The sequence below is a fragment of the Xyrauchen texanus genome, chromosome 18 (genome assembly GCF_025860055.1).
Source record: "Xyrauchen texanus isolate HMW12.3.18 chromosome 18, RBS_HiC_50CHRs, whole genome shotgun sequence".
In the NCBI taxonomy this organism is placed as follows: Eukaryota; Metazoa; Chordata; class Actinopteri; order Cypriniformes; family Catostomidae; genus Xyrauchen; species Xyrauchen texanus.
In genome coordinates, this window is record NC_068293.1 from 45,364,116 (window position 1) to 45,390,434 (window position 26,319).

Below are 26,319 nucleotides of genomic sequence, written 5' to 3' on the forward strand. Positions count from 1 at the left end.
TCCTCAACAACACTCGTGATCTGAGCGATCAATTATATCTCAACTCTTAGTGTGATGAAACTGTAAACTGTGCTTAGCCATGCAGAAGTCTCCACAGCTATGCTAGCGGGTCATAGTGGGTGTTTAAGTTTCGCCCAATGGGTGCTGGAGGTATTTCAGGAGGACAGTACAAAGCCAATATACAGTAACTACAACAACAGTGAAACCTCTCACAGTGAAATGGCTTGAAGTTGTTTGAGTGTGCATCCAAATGTAGATTATAACAGCCAAGAGGCCTCAAGAGGACTTGAAATGATTTAACCCTTAATCAGTGTTTGGGTCATTTTTGACCCAAATAATTTGCTCTTTTTTTTTTTACCCAAATAATTTACTCTTTTTTTTTTTTTTTTTTTTACCCAAATCATTTACTCTTTTTTTTTTTTTTTACCCTTTTATCTCCCAATCTGGAACGCCCAATTCCCAATGCGCTGTAAGTCCTCGTGGTGGTGTAGTGACTCACCTCAATCCGGGTGGCAGAGGACGAATCTCAGTTGCCTCCACGTCTTAGAACGTCAATCCGCGCATCTTATCATGTGATTTGTTGAGCGCGTTACCATGGAGACGTAGCGCGTGTGGAGGCTTCACGCTATTCTCCGCGGCATCCACGCACAACTCACCACATGCCCCACCGAGAGCGAGAACCACATTATAGTGACCACGAGGAGGTTACCCCGTGTGACTCTACCCTCCCTAGCAACCGGGCCAATATGGTTGCTAAGGAGACCTGGCTGGAGTCACTCACCACACGCCCCACTGAGAGCGAGAACCACATTATAGCGACCACGAGGAGGTTACCCCATGTGACTCCACCCTCCCTAGCAACCGGGCCAATTTGGTTGCTAAGGAGACCTGGCTGGAGTCACTCACCACACGCCCCACTGAGAGCGAGAACCACATTATAGCGACCACGAGGAGGTTACCCCATGTGACTCTACCCTCCCTAGCAACCGGCCCAATTTGGTTGCTAAGGAGACCTGGCTGGAGTCACTCACCACACGCCCCACTGAGAGCGAGAACCACATTATAGCGATCACGAGGAGGTTATCCCATGTGACTCTACCCTCCCTAGCAACCAGCCCAATTTGGTTGCTAAGGAGACCTGGCTGGAGTCACTCACCACACGCCCCACTGAGAGCGAGAACCACATTATAGCGACCACGAGGAGGTTACCCCATGTGACTCTACCCTCCCTAGCAACCGGCCCAATTTGGTTGCTAAGGAGACCTGACTGGAGTCACTCAGCACGCCCTGGATTCAAACTCATGACTCCAGGTGTGACTGTCAGCGTCAATACTCGCTGAGATACACAGACCTCCTAATTTACTTTTTTTTTGCAAAAAGGTTTCCTTAATCGAAGAGGTACAAGGCTTGGTGATGTATCCTAAACTTCCCACCTAAACACACACCAAAATATCTGGACTACATTCGATGTGTCTTTGTGGTTGAACAGTCCCCAGTTCATCCTATTCAGGTCAGATTTGACCCACTGCATTATTTATTGAAGTGAAGATAAAATGTCCTATGTTTTGTAATTCAGAGGTGCTGTAAATAAGGTCACAAGTGCCATAAAATCTCATGAGAATTGCATAACTTGTGTTTTCACTTTAGAGTAGTTACTGTGTTTTGCCTTTGAAGGGCTCAGCTCTCACTCCACCACACATGTAATGCATCAACACAGGCAATAATGAAGTGATGAGAGAGCAGGAGTAGTGCTGGAGTGTATGTGACTATAGACAGCTGTCTGTCTCTCTGCTCGTGTGTGACATCATCAGCGTGTAAGCGCGCACTCACCAGCCGGTGTTGGCGAGAGCGATGGACACTGAACTCAGCAGCAGGTTACATTTAGATTCACTGATGATGGCTTCACAGTTTGCTCCTGGAGAAATCACCAAAAACTCTCGAACGCCATACCTGCAAATAACAACATGCATGACTATAGAGTAAGACCATAAATAACATGCATTGATGAGACCGGAGTGATTTTGATTTCATATTCACAGCTTACCATCGGACCAGACAGTGAGCTCGAGGAGGAAAGTCATTGTTCATGCACAGCAGGTCCTGCATGGCCAGAGGAACCGCATCTGAAAGCACACAAGACGAGTCAAACTACAGCTGCGGCGCTCAAAGGGGTCAAAGGTCAATGATCTACTCTACCTTCCTCTGATTCGTCTCTGCTCTCATTCTCTGCCGTCTCTTGTTTCAGATAGTGATGTGAGATAGAAAACTTAAAATCTGCAAAGTTGATCTCTTGAGACGTTTCCTCCCAGGAACCGCTTGTGAACTCCCCCTGAACACAGTTAACTTCTGTCAGCTACTGGTAAAATCGCTCTTTTATTATTATTATTATTATTATTGTTATTATATGGGTTATTGACAAAGAAGGTTGTCTGAGATCTTTTTTTCAAACCTAAACACGTGCCAAGTTTGTAGGAACGCATTCATTCATTCATTTTTGAAAAAACATTAAATCACAATTTCTACAAAAAAGTGATTTAGGGTCAATGGTGTAAAGCAAATTTTTTGGTTCAGATCTATTTAATTATTCATAAGGAGCGGGTGTGGCTATCTGAGTATTGACACTGACTATAACACCTGGAGTCGTGAGTTTGAAACCAGGGCGTGCTGAGTGACTCCAGCCAGGTCTCCTTAGCAACCAAATTGGCCCGGTTGTTAGGGAGGGTAGAGTCACATGGGGTAACCAAATTGGCCCGGTTGTTAGGGAGGGTAGAGTCACATGGGGTAACCTCCTCGTGGTCGCTATAATGTGGTTCTCGCTCTCGGTGGGGCGTGTGCTGAGTTGTGCGTGGATGCAGCGGAGAATAGCGTGAAGCCTCCACATGCGCTATGTCTCCACGGTAACATGCTCAAATCACTGGATAAGATGCATGGATTGACGGTCTCAGATGCGGAGGCAACTGAGATTCGTCCTCCGCCACCCAGATTGAGGCGAGTCACTACGCAACCACGAGGACTCAGAGCGCATTGAGAATTGGGCGTTCCAAATTGGGGAGAAAAAGGGGAATCCCCCCCCCCCCAAAAAAAATTCATTAAAAATGCAGTTTACAGAAAACAACGACATGTTGGCTCTCTACACTGGCGCGGAGGCGCCCGTCACTGGTGAATGATGGCTGCAGCTAGATTATAACATGATTGCTCGCGATACAGTGAATTATAATATGAGCATCACGTGCGGATCTTATGCTGGAGAATATCAGCGATATGCAGCTCTATAAAGAAGAAAGAGTTTGTTTGTGAGTTAAAGATGGAAATCCAATGAACAGAAAGGTGAGAGAGTCTTCACCCGTTATACAATATAAAGATATAAAACTCCTCATGTACATTTACTTTAGCAGAGATACTGCAGAAGAGAAAACTATTATTGGAGAATGTTGAATATAATAATTAATTATATCGAAAAATCCTTAAAACCAGATACATTCACCTGAGAAGCAGCAAATAAGATATTTAGACTTCCTTTAAGAGCATTTATTTTTAATAGGAGTATATTTTGTCTTTAATGCACTCGCAGAAGTATGAACAAGTGAAAAATACAATTATATTTAAAATATATTCTCTTAAATCAAGTCTAAATATCTTATATGCTGATCTTCAAGTAAATGTTTCTGGTTTTAAGGACTTCTAGACCATTTTAAATGGAAAACAAGACAAAAATACTCGCCAGAATAGTCGAATAATCCTTCTAATAATCGTTCAAATAGTCGTTTATAAAAATAAATGTTAAATTAAAACATTAACATATTTTTAAATAACAATAGATATGGACAAAAAAATTAGCATAACGTCACTGACCCACATTTGCAGTGTAGATCTGTAATCAAAGGTAATAATTAAGGAATTACCTTCTGTGGAGGATTCCCAACACGACAACCAATCAGCTTCCAGTCATTGAGCACTTCCTCAACTCTGGATATAAATCTACAGACATGGACAGTGATATTTACATTATATCATCACTTATGACAGCGATATTTACATTACATCATCACTTATGACAGCGATATTACATTATATCATCACTTATGACAGCAATATTTACATATATCATCACTTATGACAGCGATATTTACATATATCATCACTTATGACAGCGATATTACATTACATCATCACTTATGACAGCGATATTACATTATATCATCACTTATGACAGCGATATTTACATTATATCATCACTAATGACAGCGATATTACATTATATCATCACTAATGACAGCGATATTACATTATATCATCACTAATGACAGCGATATTACATTATATCATCACTTATGACAGTGATATTACATTATATCATCACTAATGACAGCGATATTACATTATATCATCACTAATGACAGCGATATTACATTATATCATCACTAATGACAGCGATACTACATTCTAATTAACATTGGATAACCATCTTAAAAACGTTACTTAAAACACACTTTAAATAAATGTCTGGTGATGTACATGTGCAATCAGAGAAAAGGGAACATAAATAAACCAGTGATGGACAGAAACAATACTAACATTGAATGAGAAGCCGCTAAATGTTTTAAGTATGTTCCCAAATTACACGTGTTAGCACATTAAATGATGACCACAGTCAGCTAATTAACAACTGTTATTACATTTAACATCAAAACCTACTAAACACTGCAAGTCACTGTTCTGTTAAGTTTAGACAGAGAACACTTTCAAACAAACATATGCTTGTAAATGGGATTATCATGTCAAACATTTGATTAAATGTATCTTCTGCAGCCTTTACAACTGGAGATATTACACGACAGCACATAAAACACTAAAACGGACATGTTTCTTCTCGATTTAACTCGAGCACATGCATTTAAAGCCTGTTTTGTTACTTGTAAATGTTTGTTTGTGTACCTCTCCCACTCGGATGCGGTGGTGAAATCTGTGATCTCAAACACCTCAGACTCCGGCTGAAACAACAACGATAAACACTGACACGTGAATGAGCAATGTACACTTATATTACACATGACACTTCAAAAGAGTGTACAAAATACAACATAATGCGCATTTCGAAAGAAACTCACGTCACTGTCAGCCGCCATCTTGGCTCTGTTCAGGTCCGCGGTAAGAGTGACGTCACGCCGTCAGGTCACGTGTCATCTGTACACGTACGTGTGGAATGAACAAACAAATGCAAAACTTTTCAAAAGTAACAACAACAAAGATATCGGTCGTGTTATTTTCTGAATTATTGTAGATTAAAACACTACATACTACATCTCATCGTTTTATAATATCTTGACACCATGTGGCCTAAAAATACACAATGTATAAGTTCTCAATGTCCTGAAATATTCACATAATCTATTTTTTTAGACAGCACACATTATATTGTGTTCTGTCATTTCGCTAGTCTTCAGTACAAATATGAAAATACATTAAACACTTGTAAAATTTTCTGACGCAGCAATTACACACTACATTTCCCAGAGTGTCCCGCGCGTCATTCTAATTCCGTGTTCTGACGGCAGGTTCTGGTGAGCTGTCTCTCGAATCTTTCTGAACTGCAACACACACAAACAGAGAGTGAGCAGCAGCGGTGAATCATGCGTTGGTTTGAGGGTTCGATTCCCAGGGCTATCGCGGCCGCTAAACGCCTCAAATGTGTGTTTGTTGTGGTGATTACAGGTGACTCAACACTCACATTAGCACTAATGCTAACCGTCGTCATCAACATAAGCTGTCATTGATGTCTTTAACTATTATAACCAGAACTATAACACGATTATAACCGATGACACGTGCCACTGTGAGAGCTCTTGTCATTTATGTGAAAGTGATTCTGTCGAAAGCGCAACAGCAGCATTATAACATTATAATCATGTAAAACACTAATAACGACTGCAGTGAATATGTCACTCGTGTGCTCACAGACAGGACTGCAGGAGTTGGACTGCTCAGAGTTGGACTGTTTGTAATTGTATTGTTCGACTGATCACTAACTGTGAACTAATTGTTTGTCCAGGTGATGATGATCAGTCCAGTCAGTTGATGTCCAGTTGGAGGTCTGATATTGTGTCTAATGCGGCGCTGAACAGCTGTGTTGCGATTCGAGTGGACGCACAGAGGTGTGTGTTTGACTGTGACTTGTGTATTTGACTGTGTGTGTGTGTGTGTATTTGTCTTAGGGTTTCACGGTATACCACGGTTTGAAAATTGAGGGTTATCATACCATTTACATTTGCTTATCTATGGTATTGAGAGAAAAAAATGCAACCGGACAGAGATTCTCACATGCGCGTGTGTGCTCATCTCCTTTCCTCCTTGTCTGCCTGTCGACTCGTCAACTTGTGACACACAAATGCAGCAGAAAATGTCAGAGAAGCGAGCCGAGGAGGACTGACATGAGTGTGTGTGTGTGTGTGTGTGAGTTAAAGCAGTGTTTCTCAACTGGTTTATTCGGACTGGGTCGCGGACGGCAGGGAAAGAGCAATGTCATGGTTCTCCCATTGAAGATATTTCGGCAGCCGCACAAGTGATCGACTATTTAAGACTGCTGAGGCAGATTTAATGATATTCTCACAAACAGTTAAAGCAGACATGGGCAATTTACAGCCTCACTTATCGTAAAAGCGTTTTTATTTTTCATTGGATAATTCAGTAGACTTGCATTGGGACATCACGCATCTCCACAAGCGTTTAAAGTCCACGTGAACCGGAAGTTGCAAACGACTTTTCTCCAGTGTTGTGACGTAGTTCCGAGAGAAACGGAATACTAAATGAGGCAAAATTGTGGGCGTGGCTTTTTTCCAACTAGCACCTGATTGGATCTAAAAAAGTAGGTGTTTCATTCAGAAATGGAGGCAGATCTTAACGTAAGTTTACAATCAGTTGTTGAGGATTACTCGCCGCCTGAAACACCGCCAGCAGTCCGCTTCCTGCAGCAGGAGGAGGAGGAAGATGATGAAGAAGAACAGGAACACACGGAGGATCATTTCGTCACGGGGGGAATCAGACCTTACATGTTTGAGCCGATACATGCGGAGGGTTCGAATGGTAAAAAGTGTTCCGTGAGTGTCACAACCAAAAATGCACCTCCTCGCCATCTCTCCTTTCACACGCTGTCAATGCTCGCAAACACACAGGCAGCCTGTCTACTGTCAGTTGGAGGGGCGTGGTTACGGATGTTAAGGAGACACCTAAACCGTCAAACCTACGTCATCAGGCAAGGTCCTCCAATGCAGAGGGGCGGGTAATTTTCAGATTTTGATTAAAGATTACAAAGCCCAAAATTTTTTTGTGTGGATTGACTTGCATGGATGAATTCTTCAGCACAAAAAAATCAATTTAGGCAAACAAAGCAAGTATGGTAAATTTTTAATTCATGGGGACTTTAACATGCTCAGGGTTGCCAGATAAGAGTTGCCTGGCAACCGTCTCGCTTTCCCCTTTGAACAAACTCAGCGATCTGTAGTGCAATATTCTGCTCAAGGAAAAGTGTTATACAAATACTCTGTGTCCATTCTTGAGGCTGCTTGTGATGTTTGGTGCTACTTTGCAGGTAAACCTTCTCAGTGATTCAATTAAATATAGAAGTAGATCTCTGCATCATTGACATGCGAGCAAAAGCAAGCCAGAGATGTAAATGTATTTATTATTTGTGCAGTTTAGAAATGTTGAAGTCTCTTCACGCCTGTATGTTAACTCTTGCCATAATTATTTATCATAGTCATGCAGTCTGTGTCACTCCGTTGAGTGCTGAAAGACAAACGTTGACATCAACAACAAAATAATGTCACATGATGCATGTCCTTGAACTGGAAAACCATGAACAAATGATATTTTCTGAGACTGTTATCATACCGTGAAAATCTCATACCGTTGCCACCTTAGTTTGTCTCTGTGTGTGTGTGTGTGTGTGTGTGTTTGTGTTTGACTGTGACTGTTTGTCTGTCTGTGTGTGTGTGTGTGTGTTTGACTGTGACTGTTTGTCTGTGTGTGTGTGTGTGATTCTACATGATCTGATACAGTCATTAATTCACCTTCACTAACTCTCTCTCTCTCTCTTCCAGTGAAACGTGTGTGCAGTTTTCACAGATCTGTATCCTTCATCATGTTTCTGCAGATAATGGATTGCTTGAATGTGGTTTTATTTGTCTGTTTAATGGGGCTGTTGTTCCCTAAATCATTCTCACTTCAGCCTCGTCAGCGGGCATTAATTAGGGATGTATCGGCCTCGATATTATCAGACAAATATTTGCATATCAGTCATAATGAAAAACTGATGGTTTAATTGTAAGTTTGTGTTGTATAAAGTTTATAATAATTTGTATGTGTAATATAGGAAACACCTACCAAAATAAATACAATTAACAAAAGTAAAGCATGTAAAAATATGCATAATCTGAATTTGTACTTTTCTATGTGGAAAATGAACTCTTTTCCCCACATCATTTGTACATGACCTTATATCAGTGCATTGTGTCTGTTGGGTTATACAGTACCTGTGCATTAAAGCAATGCTGTTCACTCTTAACTCTTGAGCGTGTACAGATCCGGTGTTGTGCATCCCGTCCAGTTTCTTCATCGGAGAGAATGGCATTCCACTGGAAGTCATCGCAGGAAGTGTCACGGCAGAGGAACTCGCACGCAGATTCAACAAAGTCAAAGAGGTTAATGAACATATGTATGATAATATATGACATGATGTTTTCACTGTGATGGAGCGCTTCAGCCGTGACGCCAATTAGTAGGTGATGCCGGAAGGTTCTGTGGGTTCCCTCTGGATTTTCCTGTGGTTTTTTATAATGGCAGTTTTGGATTGAAGTAAAATAATGTCCGAGGTGTAAATTACGTTTGTTCTACAACATGGGGCGGACTGGACTGGGACTAAAAGGAGTAGAGGGGGGACAGTCGTGCTTGGGCAACCGGGCCTAGAGTGAGTACGCCCTTAGGCATGCCTTTGACCAAGTGAGAGTGATTGATGGTCACGCCTTCAGCCAGACATTGCACTCGCCTATTGAGTGACGCAGGACGCTCCGTCAAAGGAAGATACAACCCAGTTAGTGATACTGAAGAACCGTGGGGAACTGTTATTCCAGACGGCTCATTATAATCCGATGGTGGGTCACTTAGGGCAGGAGAGACACTGAACCGTCTAATGGCCCGTTTCTATTGGCCGGGCATCGCGGGGATGTTCGCAGATGCCGTGTATGTCAGCTGGTGAATCCGCCGGTCACCCAAAGGATGCCATTGCACCTGCTTGCTTTGATCGAGTTCACTTTTGAAAGAACTGATTTGGACTTTCTCGGGCCATTCGAGCGGACGGCACACGGGCATCGCTTTGTGTTGGTTCTGGTGGATTACGCAGTAATACACTAATGATTGGCAGCGGCATATGCAGCATCTGGGGGGGCGGGACTCATGGCAAACACCAAGAAGTGCGCAAGTAGCCGGGTGGAGGTACGGTATCTGTGGTTCCACTTGGGTCACGGTCAGGTGTGCCCCCAAATTGATAAGACCGCATCTGTTACGGCCCGTCTGAGACCCAAGACCAAAAAGGAGGTGAGGCTGTTCCTGGGGCTGGCTATTATAGGAGGTTTGTGCCTAAGTATTTGGACGTCACCAGCCCACTGACCGATCTCACTAAAAAGGAGCCCCAGACCCGGTCCAGTGGTCGGAGCTGTGCCAGCTGGCTTTTATGCAGGTGAAAGCTGCGCTTTGTGGTGGGCCGTTGTTACATGCTCCTGATTTTTCTCTCCCTTTCGTTGTACAGACCAATGCGTCGGACGGGGGTTGGGAGCCGTGTTGTCCCAGGTGGTGGAGGGGGAGCAGCTGTACATCAGCCGGAAGCTTTCGGCTTCATTGAGGAGGAGTGTCTGGCCATCAAGTGGGTCATCCTTACCCTTCGGTACTACCTCCTGGGACAGGCTTTCACCCTCTGTTTGGCCCACACCCCGCTGTCATTTTGTGATGATTCAGATCTCGTCTTATACTTAATATGTTGTCTTTGGTTGTCACCGTATTTGTGATTGTATGTCAAATAATGAGGTCCACGAGAGGTTCAGAGTAAATGTGCATCATGTTGGAGCCCAGGGCAGCCACCTATATTGCCTGTAGGAGCAATGGGCCGGCCCAAATTACCCAGCGGCCCACCAGGATAACACCCGTTGCCCCTGATGACCAGTCCACCCCTGGACACGCAGTCATACCCCAAAAGGGAATTTCGAAGCTAAAAAACGCATGCTACGTTAGCGAGTTCCTAGAGAACGAAATGGAAAACCATAGTAGTCCTTATTTAGCAACTTGTTAGCAAGATACTTTTATAGAAAAAACGTCAAAAGTAACGTTGAGGGTATGACTGTGTGTCATTGATGTTGTGAAAATGTCTCCCTAATTTCCCACTGACCTTATTTTACTCATTAATCCAAAAGTGCCATTATAAAACTCCTGAGGGTACCCGTGAAAAAAACCGTTAATTGTCTTCCGGTTTTTAGACTTCAACCTAAACATCTTCATATGTCATATTGGAAGACTCACGTGTGAACGATAAAGATTGAAATCGGAATTCTTATGATTATACACACAGACTCTTTCTGTACAGATGCACAAACAGCAGAGTGAAAGTGCAATGATGGACCCCGAGAGACTCCCTCAAACCCCAGTGCTGACCTCTGACCCACAGGACACTCTGAGCACGACGGTCACGTCTGCCAACAGTGGCTCCACGGCATCTAAAGGTGATCACTCTGTATTTCTGATCCGCTGCAATAACTGTAGTGTCATGCTGGTGTAAAATGCAAATGTGTCTCCTGTACATGTTTCAACAGCTTTGTCTGATGTGTTCTTACTCTCTGAAGCTCCAGATCTTCACAGATCACACATTCCTCATCGCTCTGTTTTGCCAGAATCCCTCTCTGTGCCGATGGAGGAGGATGGAGCGTCTGGTTACGTGACTGCAGGTGTAAACGACCACAGCATCTCTTCAGGTGACGCGCTGCAGCTAGAGGAGCCCTTAGACACCCGGGTGGAGAGGTGGGCGGAGCATCTCACTGTTGTCATAGTAACCATGTCAACTGGTCTTGAAATATTTGTTGTCATTTGAGCTGTTGGTCATTCGTGAGTTGTCGCGTGCAGGTTAACAAAGAAACTGGAGGAGAGACGCGAGCGCATGAGGAAAGCGGAAGAGGAGGTAAATCACTCCTGTTTGGACTAATCCCAATGTGCGTTAGGTCTCATCGTCCGGTGTGTAAACACTGATTTATTTTCCTCTCGTGTTCAGAATGAGCTGAAGAAGGAGCTGGAGAGACGTCAGATGGGGAAGGAGATACTGGACTACAAGAGGAAACAAGAGGAGGAGAAAACCAAACGCCTGCTGGACGAGAGAAACCGCGAGAAAGCTGAAGAGAAAGCGGCCAGAGAGCGAGTCAAACAACAGATCGCTCTGGTATCACATGACTCATAAACACTTGCACACTTACTGCTCTTTAATAAACCGCCACACTGTTAATGTTTCGACCCATGTAAGAGTCTTCCTCAGAGCCTAACATGGGTCGAAACGTTACCCGTATGGCTGTTGATGAAACAGTTTTTGGAGCAGTAAGTAAGTGTGTTGTGCGTGTGCTTTAAGGACCTCATGTCACACGTTCTATTCACGTTCATTTATGGCATTTATATTGAGCTTTTATGTGATTGTGTTTTGCAGGACCGCGCTGACAGAGCGGCGCGTAACGCTCGGACTCAACAGGAAGCAGAAGTGGCGCAGTTAGCAGCAGGACACGTTCGAGCAGCCGAACAGGAAGCTAAGAGAGAGAGCGCACGGAGAGAGAGAAGGTACCATCATCACTGATCTGGATTAATCCATCAGCTGGGACATCCTGTCCGTTCCAACAGGAAGTACCGTAATTCCAGTCTGTGTGGCGAATGTTTAAGTACACACTTGCCACTAGACTTGTACATTACACGGGTTATCATTGGATTAGTGTTATAGAGTCACATGTCTGTGCAAACTTCTGTCCAATCTTTGACTCAATGTCAACATGTATCATGCACGAGGAGACCGAAATATACGGTTTACCTGAAGCATCCGTCCACAATCAGAAGTTCGTCTGCTGAGAAATGTCGTCCCACCTCAAAAGGAAGATTTAGACATTTCTTTGTGGAATAATGAATATAATCACCTTAAAAACGATACAAACGTCCCATTTCTGCTTTTAAACCCTTCAGAATCTTGCATTGTTGGTGTGTTTCTTGTATTTGATCGCTGTTTTAACTGGTCACTCCGCAGTGCTGTTACCAGGATACAGTTTCGTCTTCCTGACGGCTCGTCCTTCACTAACCAGTTTCCATCAGAGACGCTGCTGCAGGAGGCCAGACGGTTTGCTGCTCAGGTTGGTCTCCATGGCGATGAACAGACCGGACTGTCTGACCCCAGAATGAAGCTGCGATCACACTGACAGGCGGGCGGTTAGGTCACTGGAGAGTCTATACAGCACTGTTTCTGTACAATTAATATTATTATTCAAATATTAGGATCACGTGAGCTCTACCATCTTCTCTCAGATTGGCTGTCGCTTCCAAAAGTCGCTATTTATTTGCATGAATTTAAAAATTTCTCAACTTTGTCGTGTCATTGGACACGCCCACATCCGGTCGCCATCGCTCGTGTTGCCAGAAATCGCCAGCTCTCATTGAAACTGAATAAGATGAGGTTGTTTTGTCGCTGGCAGTGTGAACGCAGCTTGAGGTGGAGAAATGTGGTTTATGATGTCACTACTGAATGTGCAGACATGTTTTAAACACTCAGACTGTCTTACATCATCTGTGCTGCTTCAACATCCAAAACCACTTTCAGATAATCAGCTGCTGAGTGATGCGAGTGAGGGTGTGTGTGTGCGCGCGTGTCTGTGTGTGCGCGCGCGTGTCTGTGTGTGCGCGCGCGTGTCTGTGTGAGCGCGCTTGTGCGTGTCTGTGTGAGCGCGCTTGTGCGTGTCTGTGTGAGCGCGCTTGTGCGTGTGTGTGAGAGCGCGCGTGCGTGTGAGTGTGAGCGCCCGCTTGTGTGCGTGCGCGTGGGTGAGTGTGACCGCCCGCTTGTGTGTGCGTGCGTGAGGGTGAGTGTGTGAGCGTGCGTGAGGGTGAGCGAGTGCGAGCGAGCGTGCATGTGAGTGAGTGAGAGTGAGTGAGTGTGCGAGCGTGCGTGAGGTTGAGTGAGCGAGCGAGGGTGTGAGTGCGTGCGTGAGGGTGAGCGAGCGAGTGAGTGTGAGTGAGTGCGTGAGGTTGATTGAGCGAGGGTGAGCGGGTGAGTGTGTGTGCGTGAGGGCGAGCGAGTGAGTGGCGAGCGAGCGAGCGTGAGTGAGTGAGGGTGAGCGAGCGAGTGAGTGTGTGAGGGTGAGCGAGCGAGTGTGTGAGCGTGAGCGAGTGAGCGTGAGTGAGTGAGTGAGTGAGTGGCGAGCGAGTGAGTGAGTGACGAGCGAGTGAGTGGCGAGCGAGCGAGTGAGTGTGTGAGCGTGCGTGAGGGTGAGCGAGCGAGTGAGTGAGTGCGTGAGGTTGATTGAGCGAGGGTGGGTGAGTGAGTGAGTGTGTGAGCGAGTGAGTGTGTGTGTGTGCATGCGTGAGGGTGAGTGTGTGTGCGTGCGTGAGTGTGTGAGGGTGAGTGAGTGTGTGAGCGAGCGAGTGAGTGCGTGCGCGTGCGTGAGGGTGAGTGTGTGAGCGTGCGTGAGGGTGAGCGAGTGTGCGAGCGAGCGTGCATGTGAGTGTGTGAGCGAGTGAGAGTGAGTGAGCGTGCGTGAGGTTGAGTGAGCGAGGGTGAGGGTGAGTGAGTGTGTGAGCGAGTGAGTGTGTGTGCGTGCGTGAGGGTGAGTGAGTGTGTGAGCGAGTGAGTGTGTGTGTGCGTGCGTGAGGGTGAGTGTGTGTGTGTGCGTGCGTGCGTGAGGGTGAGTGAGTGAGTGTGTGAGCGAGTGAGTGCGTGCGTGTGAGGGTGAGTGTGTGAGCGTGCGTGAGGGCGAGCGAGTGTGCGAGCGAGCGAGCGTGCATGTGAGAGAGTGTGTGAGCGAGTGAGAGTGAGTGTGTGTGAGCGAGCGAGTGAGTGAGTGTGTGAGCGTGCGTGAGGGTGAGCGAGTGAGTGAGTGTGAGTGAGTGCGTGAGGTTGATTGAGCGAGGGTGAGTGAGTGTGTGAGCGAGTGAGTGTGTGCGTGAGGGTGAGTGAGTGTGAGGGTGAGAGTGTGAGGGTGAGGGTGAGGGTGAGTGTGTGAGTGTGTGTGTGAGGGTGAGCGAGTGAGTGAGTGAGTGAGTGTGAGTGAGTGCGTGAGGTTGATTGAGCGAGGGTGAGTGTGTGAGCGAGTGAGTGTGTGTGCGTGCGTGAGGTTGATTGAGCGAGGGTGAGTGTGTGAGCGAGTGAGTGTGTGTGCGTGCGTGAGGGTGAGTGAGTGTGTGAGCGAGCGAGTGAGTGCGCGTGTGAAGGTGAGTGTGTGAGCGTGCGTGAGGGTGAGCGAGTGTGTGAGCGAACGAGCGTGCATGTGAGTGTGTGAGAGCGAGTGAGAGTGAGTGTGTGTGTGTGTGTGTGTGTGAGCGCGTGCCCGAGTGAGTGAGTGTGAGCACGTGTGTGTGTGTTTTTTTTTTTTTTAATACTAGGAAATAAAGTGGATAATAAATATTATCGGCTCATCAACCTTTAAAATGGCGAATAAAAACATCCTGTATCTTTGGTTGACATCAACAACAAAAATAATGTCCCACTCATGCATTAACTGTGTTGTGACGCAACTTGATGTCCAATGTGAAATCTGTGTTCTGAATCGAACCCGGTTGAGAACATCTGATCTACACTGTGTCCTGTCACTCACACGGGTCATTTGTGTGCTCGCACAGGAAGTTGGAAACAGGTATGGCCATTTCTCTTTGGCCACTATGTTTCCCAGGAGAGAGTTCAGCACTGAAGATCTGGAGAAAACTCTTGTGGAGCTGGAGCTCACACCCAGTGCCTCCATCGTCCTGCTGCCGGTGAGAACACCGCACACTCCCTTTTATTTGATATATGCTTTTGTGTTCACAGATACACATTTATGATCAAGAATCTCACTGTAATCCGGTAGGTGTTGTCACATGACCCATGTTCTCTCTTGCCGTCCCAGCAGCAGTCCAGTCGTCCCTCCAACAGTGTGGTGCACTCGTCCTCCAGCAGGGGATTGTGGGCCATTCTGGACTCTTTACTGTACCCACTGCTGGCCGTCTGGAGGTTCATCAGCGGCTTCATCTTCAGTACACCTCCTGCAGCCGCTCGCAGCCACAACCAGCACACAGCGCACACATACAAGACCGCCGCAGAACCACCGAGGTACAGCTGACACACCGATGAGTCACTCCTCATAAGAGGGAGGGTTGTGGTCCCGGATGCTGATTGGTCAAAACCCAAAATACACACAGATAACTATTAACTGCAGTTCACATGTACTAGTGGAAGGACGACACTTTACATTTGCTTTGTGGTTTTCAGCCGATAATGTAATTAAATTAACTTTTTTGTTTTTAATTCAGAGATGCAGTTCGTAAGAGGGTTCTCGAGAAAAGACCCGACGACTTCAAAAAAGATGGTAAAATATACCGATTGCGTACGCAAGAAGACGGTGAAGACGACAACAACACCTGGAACGGCAACTCGACACAACAGATGTAGTGACATCACACACATACGGTCTCTCGCTCTGATGTTGAGTTCATTTAGGGCTGTTATTTACATTTCCTCCCCTTCTTTACCCCCTCATCTCGCACGGGTACATTAAATCCGGCTCCACTGAGGACGCTAGCTTGAGAAACACTATGTTGATGTGCATCTGTTGTTATTGACGGGAGCTTTACTGTTTATTTAATTCAATAATCAACGCTGTGAGGTCGGAGTGTTTTTGGTGTTCATGTGCCGGTTCAGACCCCATGACATCATCATAAACCGCCTCCGCAATAGACTTTATACTAGCCGAAACACAGATGCTTCTTTCCCATTTAACTCTAGAATAAAATGTGTTTTTCAATCAAGCTGTAAATCCCATCAGATATTTTCTCTTTGGGTTTTGTAACTGCCTTCAGGAAGTGCTCATGCATTAATGTTTGAATGTAGAATACAGACAATTTGTACTTTGAAAGAATTATTTCTGCAAAATGACGTCTAACTGCTATTAAACCTTCAGTTCCATGTATAATAATGGTTTTGTAATTATAATAGTACTAATAAAGGATGATTTTCCTCTTCAGATGCTTTCTGAAGTCTATTGCGATGAATCAGTGTCATGAAACATTATAACACTGAACCCACGGCCGTATGATGAAAATATAACCTCACAGCACAATAGAAATACAACATTGGAGTTATTTATGTATTAAGTGTTGAATAACAGCGCATCACAGATGTTAGACACGGATTAAATATAATTACTACTGATTTATTATTAATAGTATCAGTATTACAGTGAGTATTACATTAGTGATATAATTCATACCCAAGAAATGCACCTTTAAATTTAACTGAGCTACATGTCAAATGAACATTCTGTCAATGTAGGTCAAAGCAACATTTGATTGTCCGCAATGGGAAAACCGGAGTCTGATCCGATAGAAAAGGCATAACCGAGTAAATCCAAACAGTATCTGTGGGAAATTTGATGTATGTAGCTTAAAAGCATTAGGAGGAGTTGCGTTTAATTGTCTTGGTTTAGGGATTACTTAAAAATACTAAACCAAGTTTTGAGAAAACAAAAAGCCATTGTACACTGCAAAGGTGGCACAGAAGCTGCATCCGAAGTGGCATTTGGGTGCATTTACACAGCAGATGCAATTATATGAATAATGTGATATTTTATGTTTTATATTCATAATAATGAAAATAGAAATATTAATTGGGTGAAAATATGAAAATACTTTTAGATATGAAAGTTTAAGGCTGCTCTGATGCTGCATTTGATTTACACAGAACCAAAGCAGCATCAGAACTGCCTTTGAAACAGCGGCTGAGGTGGATCAGAGCAGGCATCGTTTATTCTGCCTTTTATGTGGCATTGTGAGCAGGCACAGAGCAGCATTAACTCAGCTGTGTTAAGACGTCAAGCCAACATTTAAAATGTCTGTGGTGATGGGGCGTGGCCATATGTCTGTTTGAGGAGAAAGGGGTGTGGCTCGTCGAGACATTAACATATGACGATGATAAACTGGAAGAATACCAGAAACAAGAGCTGATGTGCCAAGTGACGGGCGTCTCGCAGCTTAAACACCTGAAGTTAGAGGAGTAATTCGGACAGATCCCAGGAAGAGCAGCTGAGCGTTCAGTCCAGAAAGTCACCCTCAGACTCGGGTCAAAGGTCACACACGGGAGTTTATATAGAGAGAGGAAATGGCTTCTAATCCCATGACAATAATCCTGCCTTCCTCCAGTATCTCCCATCACAGAAATGATCTTGCAATCGGTGTTTCCATCAAAGCCAGTCAAGATGAAACACCGAGGGTCCACCTGTCCCAGATGTCCTTCTTCATACACTCCTAACCGTACCCCAAACTCATGCTCTTTCTGGGACTCTTCAGTAAATCTGTGAAATGGGTCAACGTTATCTTAGATTTGACCTTTCACATTATTGGATGATTTGATCTGTGTATGCTTTATCAATGTGGAGTGGTGATGGCATAGTGGTCTAAAGCACATAACTGGTTGCTGGTTTGATCCACACAGTCACCACCATTGTGTCCTTGAGTAAGACACTTAACTCCAGGTTGCTCCGGGGGGATTGTCCCTGTAAGAAGTGCTCTGTATAATACATTGGTACTCAGAAGGTTGCTGGTTTGATCCCCACAGTCACCATCATTGTGTCCTTGAGTAAGGCACTTAACTCCAGGTTGCTCCGGGGGGATTGTCCCTGTAATAAGTGCGCTGTATAATACATTGGTACTCAGAAGGTTGCTGGTTCAATCACCACAGTCACCACCATTGTGTCCTTGAGTAAGACACTTAACTCCAGGTTGCTCCGGGGGGATTGTCCCTGTAATAAGTGCTCTGTATAATACATTGGTACTCAGAAGGTTGCTGGTTTGATCCCCACAGTCACCATCATTGTGTCCTTGAGTAAGACACTTAACTCCAGGTTGCTCCGGGGGGATTGTCCCTGTAATAAGTGCACTGTATAATACATTGGTACTCAGAAGGTTGCTGGTTTGATCCACACAGTCACCACCATTGTGTCCTTGAGTAAGACACTTAACTCCAGGTTGCTCCGGGGGGATTGTCCCTGTAATAAGTGCTCTGTATAATACATTGGTACTCAGAAGGTTGCTGGTTTGATCCCCACAGTCACCATCATTGTGTCCTTGAGTAAGACACTTAACTCCAGGTTGTTCCGGGGATTGTCCCTGTAATAAGTGCTCTGTATAATACATTGGTACTCAGAAGGTTGCTGGTTCAATCACCACAGTCACCACCATTGTGTCCTTGAGTAAGACACTTAACTCCAGGTTGTTCCGGGGGGATTGTCCCTGTAATAAGTGCTCTGTATAATACATTGGTACTCAGAAGGTTGCTGGTTTGATCCCCACAGTCACCATCATTGTGTCCTTGAGTAAGACACTTAACTCCAGGTTGTTCCGGGGGGATTGTCCCTGTAATAAGTGCACTGTATAATACATTGGTACTCAGAAGGTTGCTGGTTTGATCCCCACAGTCACCATCATTGTGTCCTTGAGTAAGACACTTAACTCCAGGTTGTTCCGGGGGGATTGTCCCTGTAATAAGTGCTCTGTATAATACATTGGTACTCAGAAGGTTGCTGGTTTGATCCCCACAGTCACCACCATTGTGTCCTTGAGTAAGGCACTTAACTCCAGGTTGTTCCGGGGGGATTGTCCCTGTAATAAGTGCTCTGTATAATACATTGGTACTCAGAAGGTTGCTGGTTTGATCCCCACAGTCACCACCATTGTGTCCTTGAGTAAGACACTTAACTCCAGGTTGTTCCGGGGGGATTGTCCCTGTAATAAGTGCTCTGTATAATACATTGGTACTCAGAAGGTTGCTGGTTTGATCCCCACAGTCACCACCATTGTGTCCTAGAGTAAGACACTTAACTCCAGGTTGCTCCGGGGGGATTGTCCCTGTAATAAGTGCTCTGTATAATACATTGGTACTCAGAAGGTTGCTGGTTTGATCCCCACAGTCACCACCATTGTGTCCTTGAGTAAGACACTTAACTCCAGGTTGCTCCGGGGGGATTGTCCCTGTAATAAGTGCACTGTATAATACATTGGTACTCAGAAGGTTGCTGGTTCGATCCCCACAGTCACCATCATTGTGTCCTTGAGTAAGACACTTAACTCCAGGTTGTTCCGGGGGGATTGTCCCTGTAATAAGTGCACTGTATAATACATTGGTAATCAGGAGGTTGCTGGTTCGATCCCCACAGTCACCACCATTGTGTCCTTGAGTAAGGCACTTAACTCCAGGTTGCTCCGGGGGGATTGTCCCTGTAATAAGTGCTCTGTATAATACATTGGTACTCAGAAGGTCGCTGGTTTGATCCCCACAGTCACCACCATTGTGTCCTAGAGTAAGACACTTAACTCCAGGTTGCTCCGGGGGGATTGTCCCTGTAATAAGTGCACTGTAAGTCGCTTTGGATAAAAGCATCTGCCAAATGCATAAATGTAAATGAATGTAAAAGCACTTTCTTCAGATCTGAGAAACACAAACATTCAAACGTTTCTCAATTTCCATTCTATCAAGTCTACTGTATGAAACTCTACAATAAAGTTGCGTTAGTGAACATTAATGCATTAGATATCATAACAATACATGTTCACCGTGTTTATTAAGGTGATTATGTTATTAAATGTTATTAAAGTGTTAGCTGTTGTTGTAAAAGTCATGTTCACGTTCATTAATGTGAACTAATATAAACCAATGGAAAAGTTCTAGTAGGCTATAAATGTTAATTTTTGGCCATTATTTAAACGTGTTCCAACACGACATGCTGCTAAACTTCTTCATTACTATAAATCAGAACTGCTGTTCCTGGATCTGTATGATTTGACCTTTTATTTTGAAAATAAAGCTGTAATGTGGATTTCACAAACACGAAATCATCCGGTAAACCCTCGAGAATTAAACTGTTCCCTTCCATGTTTTAAAACTTCAGTAATTATCCAGATAAAGCTCACATCAGTGACCGAAACATCGTCATTATTTCATGCTAATATTGCGATAGTCGCGTCGCGTCATCGATCGATACATCTCGACGATCATCGTGAGTTTCACTTTTGTTTCAGGATTTCTCGTGTGACTTCAGATCCAAACACCGAGACATGTTCTTCCAACTATAGTTTCAGGAATCTGGGAATCATCGTGTTCAATAATCATCGTGTTATCTGATATAAATCAGATCATACCGTTCGACGAGCTGATCTTGTTATTGATTATCGATTCCGCGGGAAAAATGTCTGACAGCACTGAAGAGGTCCGAGATGTTTAATATTATATTCACACACTTTTAATGTTTCTGTGAACGCGTTTGATGATAATTTGTCAGTTTTATGGTTTAATAACAATGTTTTATATAAACAGCCTGTGATTGTGGACGAGCTGGTTGCTGCACAGGAGGAGTTACAGAGATACAAGGTACACAACACTTCAGTATGATGATTATTATGATTATTATGATCATTAGTGACTGCTGTTTATTGTTTTAGAAGCTCATTGTGTCTGCGGACGATGAAAGGTCCAGATTACTGCTGGAAAAGCTCTCAGCAGATGCGGAAAAGAGAAAAGCCCAGACAGAAACCGAAAGTTTCATCTCTTTTGAAGACAAATCTACTGAGCAGTTTCAGAAAGATCTGGAAGGAATCCAGGTGAATTATGAGTTGTGATGAAAGCATGAACACACACTGAGAACAGCTGATGAGTGTTTGTGTTTCAGGGAGAGCTGAAGAATCTGGATCGAGTCAATCAGGATCTTAAGAAACAATATGAAGATCTTCAGAAAGAGCTTCAACTCAAGAGGACTGAATCTGACTCTCTGCAACTGAGATTTAAGGTCTGATCATATATCACACTATTCATTTAACATACATTATTCAGCCATTCATGTTAGTGTTGTTGTTGAACCAGAGAGAGGATGACGCAATAGAGTTTGCTCATGTAATACTCATATAAAGCACAAGAGGGCGACAAATACACAGTACAATGTTTTTTCATATGCAGTTATGCCCAATTACATGATAATGATCACTTACATTTCAATCTATAAAATATGTACATTTATTAAAAGTATATATATATATATATATATATATATATATATATATATATATATAAATAAACTGAAATATTTGCTTGCATAAGTATTCAACCCCTGACACAATTACTTTTCCGTTGGCATCCACCTGTGAATCATTAAAGCTGCAATCACATTTTCTGGATAAATAGCCATTGTTGAAGGATCATTGTTCAGGCTGTGAAAGGGAACTAAAGACTAAAGAGCATTTCACAGATGTTAGATATAAAGTAATATAACTGCATAGATTAGGGAAAGATACACAATAATATCCGAATATTTGGATATCCCAGTGAGATCAATAATCAGGAAGTGGAAGCTGCACCTCACAGGCACTGCCGAGAAAAGGCCCACTCAAACCAAAAGAAGACTTGTGAGAGAAGCAACAAATATTATCTTTAAATTAGCTGCAGAGTTGAGTGACTGGGATTAATGGTGCACCAGTCGCCCATATCAACAGCACTGCATAACACTGGCCTGTATGGGAGGGTGGCAAGAAAGAAGTGCCATCTGAAAGCATGTGAGTGACCCAACTGTGATGTGGGAGTTTTGTGGTCAGATGAGACCAAGATAGAGCTCAAAGCGCTATATGTGACACAAACCCAACACTTCCGTTCCTCAAGACACCCCTACAGTAAAGTATGCTGGTGGTGGCATCATGCCATGGGTATGCTTCTCATCGGCAGCTTGGGAGGAAATTCCCCTTTCAGCAGCACAGTGATCCCAAGGCCAAAGCAACTATTGACAATCTGTGGCACTATTGGAGAACTGCAGCCCACAAGCATCACCTGAACAGCCAGAACAACCTGGAGAATATCTGTCGAGAAGAACGAGCCAAAATCACTTCGTCACGGAGTGCAAAGCTGGCACACATGTACCCCAAAACACTTAAAGCAGTTACTGCAGGAAAAGGTGTCTCGACCAAACATTAACGTGTGGGGGTGAATACTTATGCAAGCAAGCTATTTCAGTTTTTTATTTTACATAAAAATATTTCCCAACAAATATGTTATGTTATTTATGCATATTCCCAACAAAAAAACAATGTCACAATAATTGATTTTGAGTTTCAGTGTTTTAAAATATCAATCAGAATGAAATGTCAGCGTATCATTTGTAATTCGGTAACATGAGAGAATTGGGCAGGGGTCTGAATACTTTTGCAAGACACTGTATATAAGATAATATAAATAGCATAAATAACATAAAATCTTCGTATTCCTCTGACCGTTTTAGTTATACAGTATTATTTTTAGCCACATCCATGCATATTTCCAATCAGTGTAATCTAATGTTGATGGCCAGAATGTTCTAGTCAAATCCTAATTAATCAGTTATTCCACCTCTTAAGTCCCACCTTACAGGTAAAAGAGCCAATCACCTTTTAGACATCGCCTGTCAATCAACTTGAGAATGTGCAGTAACTGAACCCGCCTGAAAAATGGCATTTTTAAGCACGATCTGAGATGAAGCACAGTTTTACTGCTGTGATATTGAGCAATCGTTTTGGAGATTTCAGTATTTCCGAATTCCAGTACACATGAGCTGTATATCTGTAAAATATCTGTGATCGTTCCAAAGATGACCAAAGTGTGACTGACGTATCTTGAGAAGGACTTATTTTACTATAAAGGACTAAATTGAAATATAATCCTTCTCTAGATCTAAGATGATAGAAACACGTGACACTGACACACATCTGTTCATTCTGTGTGATCTGTAGATTAAAGCTGCAATCCCAGTGAAGAGAGTGAAGTTTACTCATCCTGTGGAAGATGACAGCGAGGACCGAGAGGAACATGTGGAATCTGTGTTCACCGTCACCCAGAGACCATCATATCTGCTGAAGGGCGGTCACGCTCTCATCACGTTTGAGAAGGAGAACGGTATGAAGACAGACAATCCTGTATCCACAACATATTCTGGACTAAATTCATGACCCATAGGTGTAAGATGATGAGGCTTTATGCTCTCTAAAGTCAGGGCTGTTCTCTGTAAACCATTGCAGTGAACCGTTACAGGGACAATCCCCCGGAGCAACCTGGAGTTAAGTGTCTTACTCAAGGACACAATGGTGGTGACTGTGGGGATCAAACCAGCAACCTTCTGAGTACCAATGTATTATACAGTGCACTTATTACAGGGACAATCCCCCCGGAGCAACCTGGAGTTAAGTGTCTTACTCAAGGACACAATGGTGGTGACTGTGGGGATCAAACCAGCAACCTTCTGATTACCAGTGATTGTGCTTTTGCCCACTACACCACTGACACTCCATTTGTGTGATTGTTTTTGTCTCTTTCAGTGTCCGAGCAGATCCTCAGACTGGCGAAGTGTTCTGTGTCGTGTGAGAAAACCAAGATGGATGTCAAGCCGTACGCTTTAACTCTTGAGCCCTCGGTGAAGTTTGAGGTAGAGTGACATTTCCCATCAGTACTGAAAAGCCTCAAAATGTAACTTTTCTTTAGTAACTGTCAAGATAAAACTGAAACTGTCAGTGTGTCAAACTTTGTAATTTCTAATACATGAGCAGGATTCAATGAACATTAAAGCTGCGAGCAGCTATGAACGGGCCCTGGCACGCTGGTGCCCGTTGGGGCTGCTGTGCCAGGGGAATGTCACTCCAAATTTTTAAATGTTGTTAAGAGTGTATGACAGTGTAAAACATGAAATTTCCTGTTGCCAGTAGGTGGTGCTATGACTATAACTGAATATTGGCATATAGAAGTGTTCAGGCCGGGACTCTTAACAAACATGTGAAGTTGGAGCAGATTGGACATATTTCATGTTTGAGTTATAACAACTTCCTGTTTCATGGCGAAATATTGAACTTTGTCAGGCCGCCACAGACACGCCGTTCAAAGACAACTCAAAAGCCTTGCAACTTAGCATCGCCAAGGCCTTTAGATTAGTCTGACCAAACATGATGTTGATCTGATTTGTAGTGTGTAGGAGGAGCTCCTTAAAGTACAAGGCCTGGAAATGGCAAAAACTGAGCATAAATTGAAGAGAAAAATCACAATGGCTGACTTCCTGTTGGGTTTAGGATATGGGTACAAGAGACTTTTTTGTACGTGTTGACGTGTTACATAAGTGTACCAATTTTCTTATGTGTAGGTGAAACGTGGCGTGAGGGCTGAAATGTTGTAGGTGGCGCTATCGAGCCATTTTGCAACAATTAATTCTAAAACCAGTATCAGATGTAACTTTTCCCCACTTTTGAGATGTGTGCCAACTTTCATGAGTTTTCGAGCATGTTTAGGCCTAAAAAATGTGACTCGTTTCATATTGAACTTTGTCAGGCCGTCATGGACACGCCTTTCAACGAAAACTCAAAAGCTTCACAATTTAACATAAAAAAGGTCTTTAGATTAAGACTGACTAAATATAATGTAGATCTGATTAAATCTCTGAGAGGAGTTTGTTAAAGTACAAGACCTGGAATTTCCTGTTGCCAGTAGGTGGCGCTATGACTATAACTGAATATTGGCATATAGAAGTGTTCAGGCCGGGACTCTTAACAAACATGTGAAGTCTGGGGCAGATTGGACATATTTCATGTTTGAGTTATAACAACTTCCTGTTTCATGGTGAAACATCAAAAATCACAATGGCTGACTTCCTGTTGAGTTTAGGGCATGAGTCCAAGAGACTTTTTTGTTGGTATTGACATGTTAAACACGTGTACAAATTTTCGTAAGTATAGGTGAAACGTAGTGTAAAGCGCACATCGTTGAAAGTTTGTAGGTGGTGCTATTAAGCCATTTTGCCACACTTAAATTACCCATATCAGATGTACATTTTCAGCACTTCTCATGTGTGTGCAAAGTTGTTTAGGCCCTCAAAAATGTGATTCATTTGGGGGGGGGGGGGCGTCCAAAAATAATAATAATATTAATAAGCGCCTAGAAGAGCAATAGCACCATCAGTGCTCGGGCCCTAAATATTGTTGAACTGAGGGATTTAGCGTCTGGAGCCGTATGTGACTGATGTTTACTATTGAATACATCAGCACAATGAACATTGATTCTGTCTCTGCAGGTTCATATCAAGGTATCAAAGAAGACTATCAAGTTCCGCAATGCTCCGCCCACTTTACCTGAGGAGCGAATGAGAGACCGTCTGGAGCTGTCCTTCTCTCGAGCGAGTCGTGGAGGAGGAGAGGTGCAAAGCGTGCAGTACGACGAGCAGAACGGCACGGGACACGTCACCTTCCTCAACACTGGAGGTGTGTCCCGTTCACTGATGCGTCTGTCATCACACAATCCTTTATGTACCATCTGATGATTCGCAGTTCTTCGTGTTGTAGATATTTATAATGACTCTTCTGGTTTCAGTGGCGGAGAATTTGATCCTCAGAGGAAAGTTCTGTGTGGAGACGGACCGTGACATGCTGGTGGATGTTCTTCCTCTGTATCAGTACCAGCTCAAGAAATTTCAAGTGTGTTTCCATCTACACAAGCTCGTATATCTCAAATACTGTATTCAGTTTATACAAGCAGGATATAAATGTGTTTTTGTTGATGTGTTGTAGACATTCTCGGGCGTCCCGAATCGCACCGTGATGCTGGGAGGAATTCAGGAGGTAATGGATGAAGAAGATCTTCAGGACCATCTAGAAATCCACTTCCAGAAGCCCAGTAACTACGGCGGAGAAGTGGAGAACATAAAATACGTCCCGGCTGGGAAACAGCTGACAGCGTTCTTCAGTGAGGACAACGCGGATACTGACGCTTGAGTCGCTGCTGTATAATGTATGGATTCATTACTCATGATTGACATGTTAAAGGGGATTATTTCACTTCTCACTGCACTCATTTAGCCAAAGAACATTTAGCTTTTTCAGTCTTTTCTTAATGAACAGTATGACAAATTTCATCAAGTACAGATAGAAATAAATACAATCAAAGATGTTGTAGTACTTGAGAACAGTGCACGGGTCAGAAAACACATTATATGTCTGATGTTGGAACTCGATATTAAATAAAATGCATTTAATCTG

At 43.7% G+C, this 26,319-nt stretch overlaps 3 protein-coding genes across 7 annotated transcripts in view; 2 read left to right on the plus strand and 1 right to left on the minus strand.

Annotated features, from left to right (window-relative positions):
* The window catches only part of rab3gap1 (RAB3 GTPase activating protein subunit 1), a 26,945-nt gene extending 21,802 nt beyond the window's left edge, over nt 1-5,143 (minus strand). For both annotated transcript variants that reach the window (XM_052148475.1, XM_052148476.1), the window contains exons 1-6: nt 5,109-5,143; nt 4,936-4,991; nt 3,903-3,978; nt 2,197-2,329; nt 2,045-2,123; nt 1,831-1,950 (exon numbers count right to left, since the gene is read on the minus strand). In XM_052148475.1, the coding sequence (XP_052004435.1) occupies nt 1,831-1,950; nt 2,045-2,123; nt 2,197-2,329; nt 3,903-3,978; nt 4,936-4,991; nt 5,109-5,126 (482 nt within the window). In that variant the 5' untranslated portion in view covers nt 5,127-5,143. The remainder of the gene's footprint in view (nt 1-1,830; nt 1,951-2,044; nt 2,124-2,196; nt 2,330-3,902; nt 3,979-4,935; nt 4,992-5,108) is intronic.
* Nucleotides 5,144-5,536: 393 nt separating this feature from the next.
* LOC127658924 (UBX domain-containing protein 4-like) lies at nt 5,537-16,253 on the plus strand. Of its 4 annotated transcripts, none has more exons than XM_052148497.1 (13): nt 5,537-5,712; nt 6,050-6,152; nt 8,097-8,125; nt 8,578-8,696; nt 10,613-10,763; nt 10,884-11,058; nt 11,161-11,215; nt 11,306-11,470; nt 11,729-11,856; nt 12,311-12,413; nt 14,890-15,021; nt 15,153-15,355; nt 15,556-16,253. In XM_052148497.1, the coding sequence occupies exons 1-13, from the start codon at nt 5,631-5,633 to the stop codon at nt 15,692-15,694; spliced, it is 1,584 nt and encodes a 527-aa protein (XP_052004457.1). In that variant the 5' UTR covers nt 5,537-5,630; the 3' UTR covers nt 15,695-16,253. The 4 variants fall into 4 exon arrangements, with proteins under 4 accessions (XP_052004457.1, XP_052004458.1, XP_052004460.1 ...); XM_052148498.1 differs by having other exon boundaries at nt 15,156-15,355; XM_052148500.1 differs by having other exon boundaries at nt 10,932-11,058.
* Nucleotides 16,254-20,112: 3,859 nt separating this feature from the next.
* On the plus strand, nt 20,113-26,316 carry LOC127658933 (N-myc-interactor-like). Its single transcript, XM_052148509.1, has 9 exons — nt 20,113-20,501; nt 20,609-20,662; nt 20,734-20,892; nt 20,961-21,077; nt 23,041-23,203; nt 23,623-23,729; nt 25,359-25,545; nt 25,655-25,758; nt 25,852-26,316. The coding sequence occupies exons 1-9, from the start codon at nt 20,481-20,483 to the stop codon at nt 26,053-26,055; spliced, it is 1,116 nt and encodes a 371-aa protein (XP_052004469.1). The 5' UTR covers nt 20,113-20,480; the 3' UTR covers nt 26,056-26,316.
* The last annotated feature ends 3 nt before the right edge of the window (nt 26,317-26,319 follow it).

Excerpts from the sequence above, each read along its gene's own strand:
- LOC127658924 (XM_052148497.1), top strand. The coding sequence starts at position 5,631 with ATGCGTTGGTTTGAGGGTTCGATTCCCAGGGCTATCGCGGCCGCTAAA. Across the intron at positions 10,764-10,883 it reads TGGCTCCACGGCATCTAAAG|CTCCAGATCTTCACAGATCA; the intron begins GTGATCACTCTG and ends TACTCTCTGAAG. Across the intron at positions 11,471-11,728 it reads TCAAACAACAGATCGCTCTG|GACCGCGCTGACAGAGCGGC; the intron begins GTATCACATGAC and ends TGTGTTTTGCAG.
- LOC127658933 (XM_052148509.1), top strand. The coding sequence starts at position 20,481 with ATGTCTGACAGCACTGAAGAG. Across the intron at positions 20,502-20,608 it reads TGTCTGACAGCACTGAAGAG|CCTGTGATTGTGGACGAGCT; the intron begins GTCCGAGATGTT and ends TTATATAAACAG. Across the intron at positions 25,759-25,851 it reads ACCAGCTCAAGAAATTTCAA|ACATTCTCGGGCGTCCCGAA; the intron begins GTGTGTTTCCAT and ends GATGTGTTGTAG.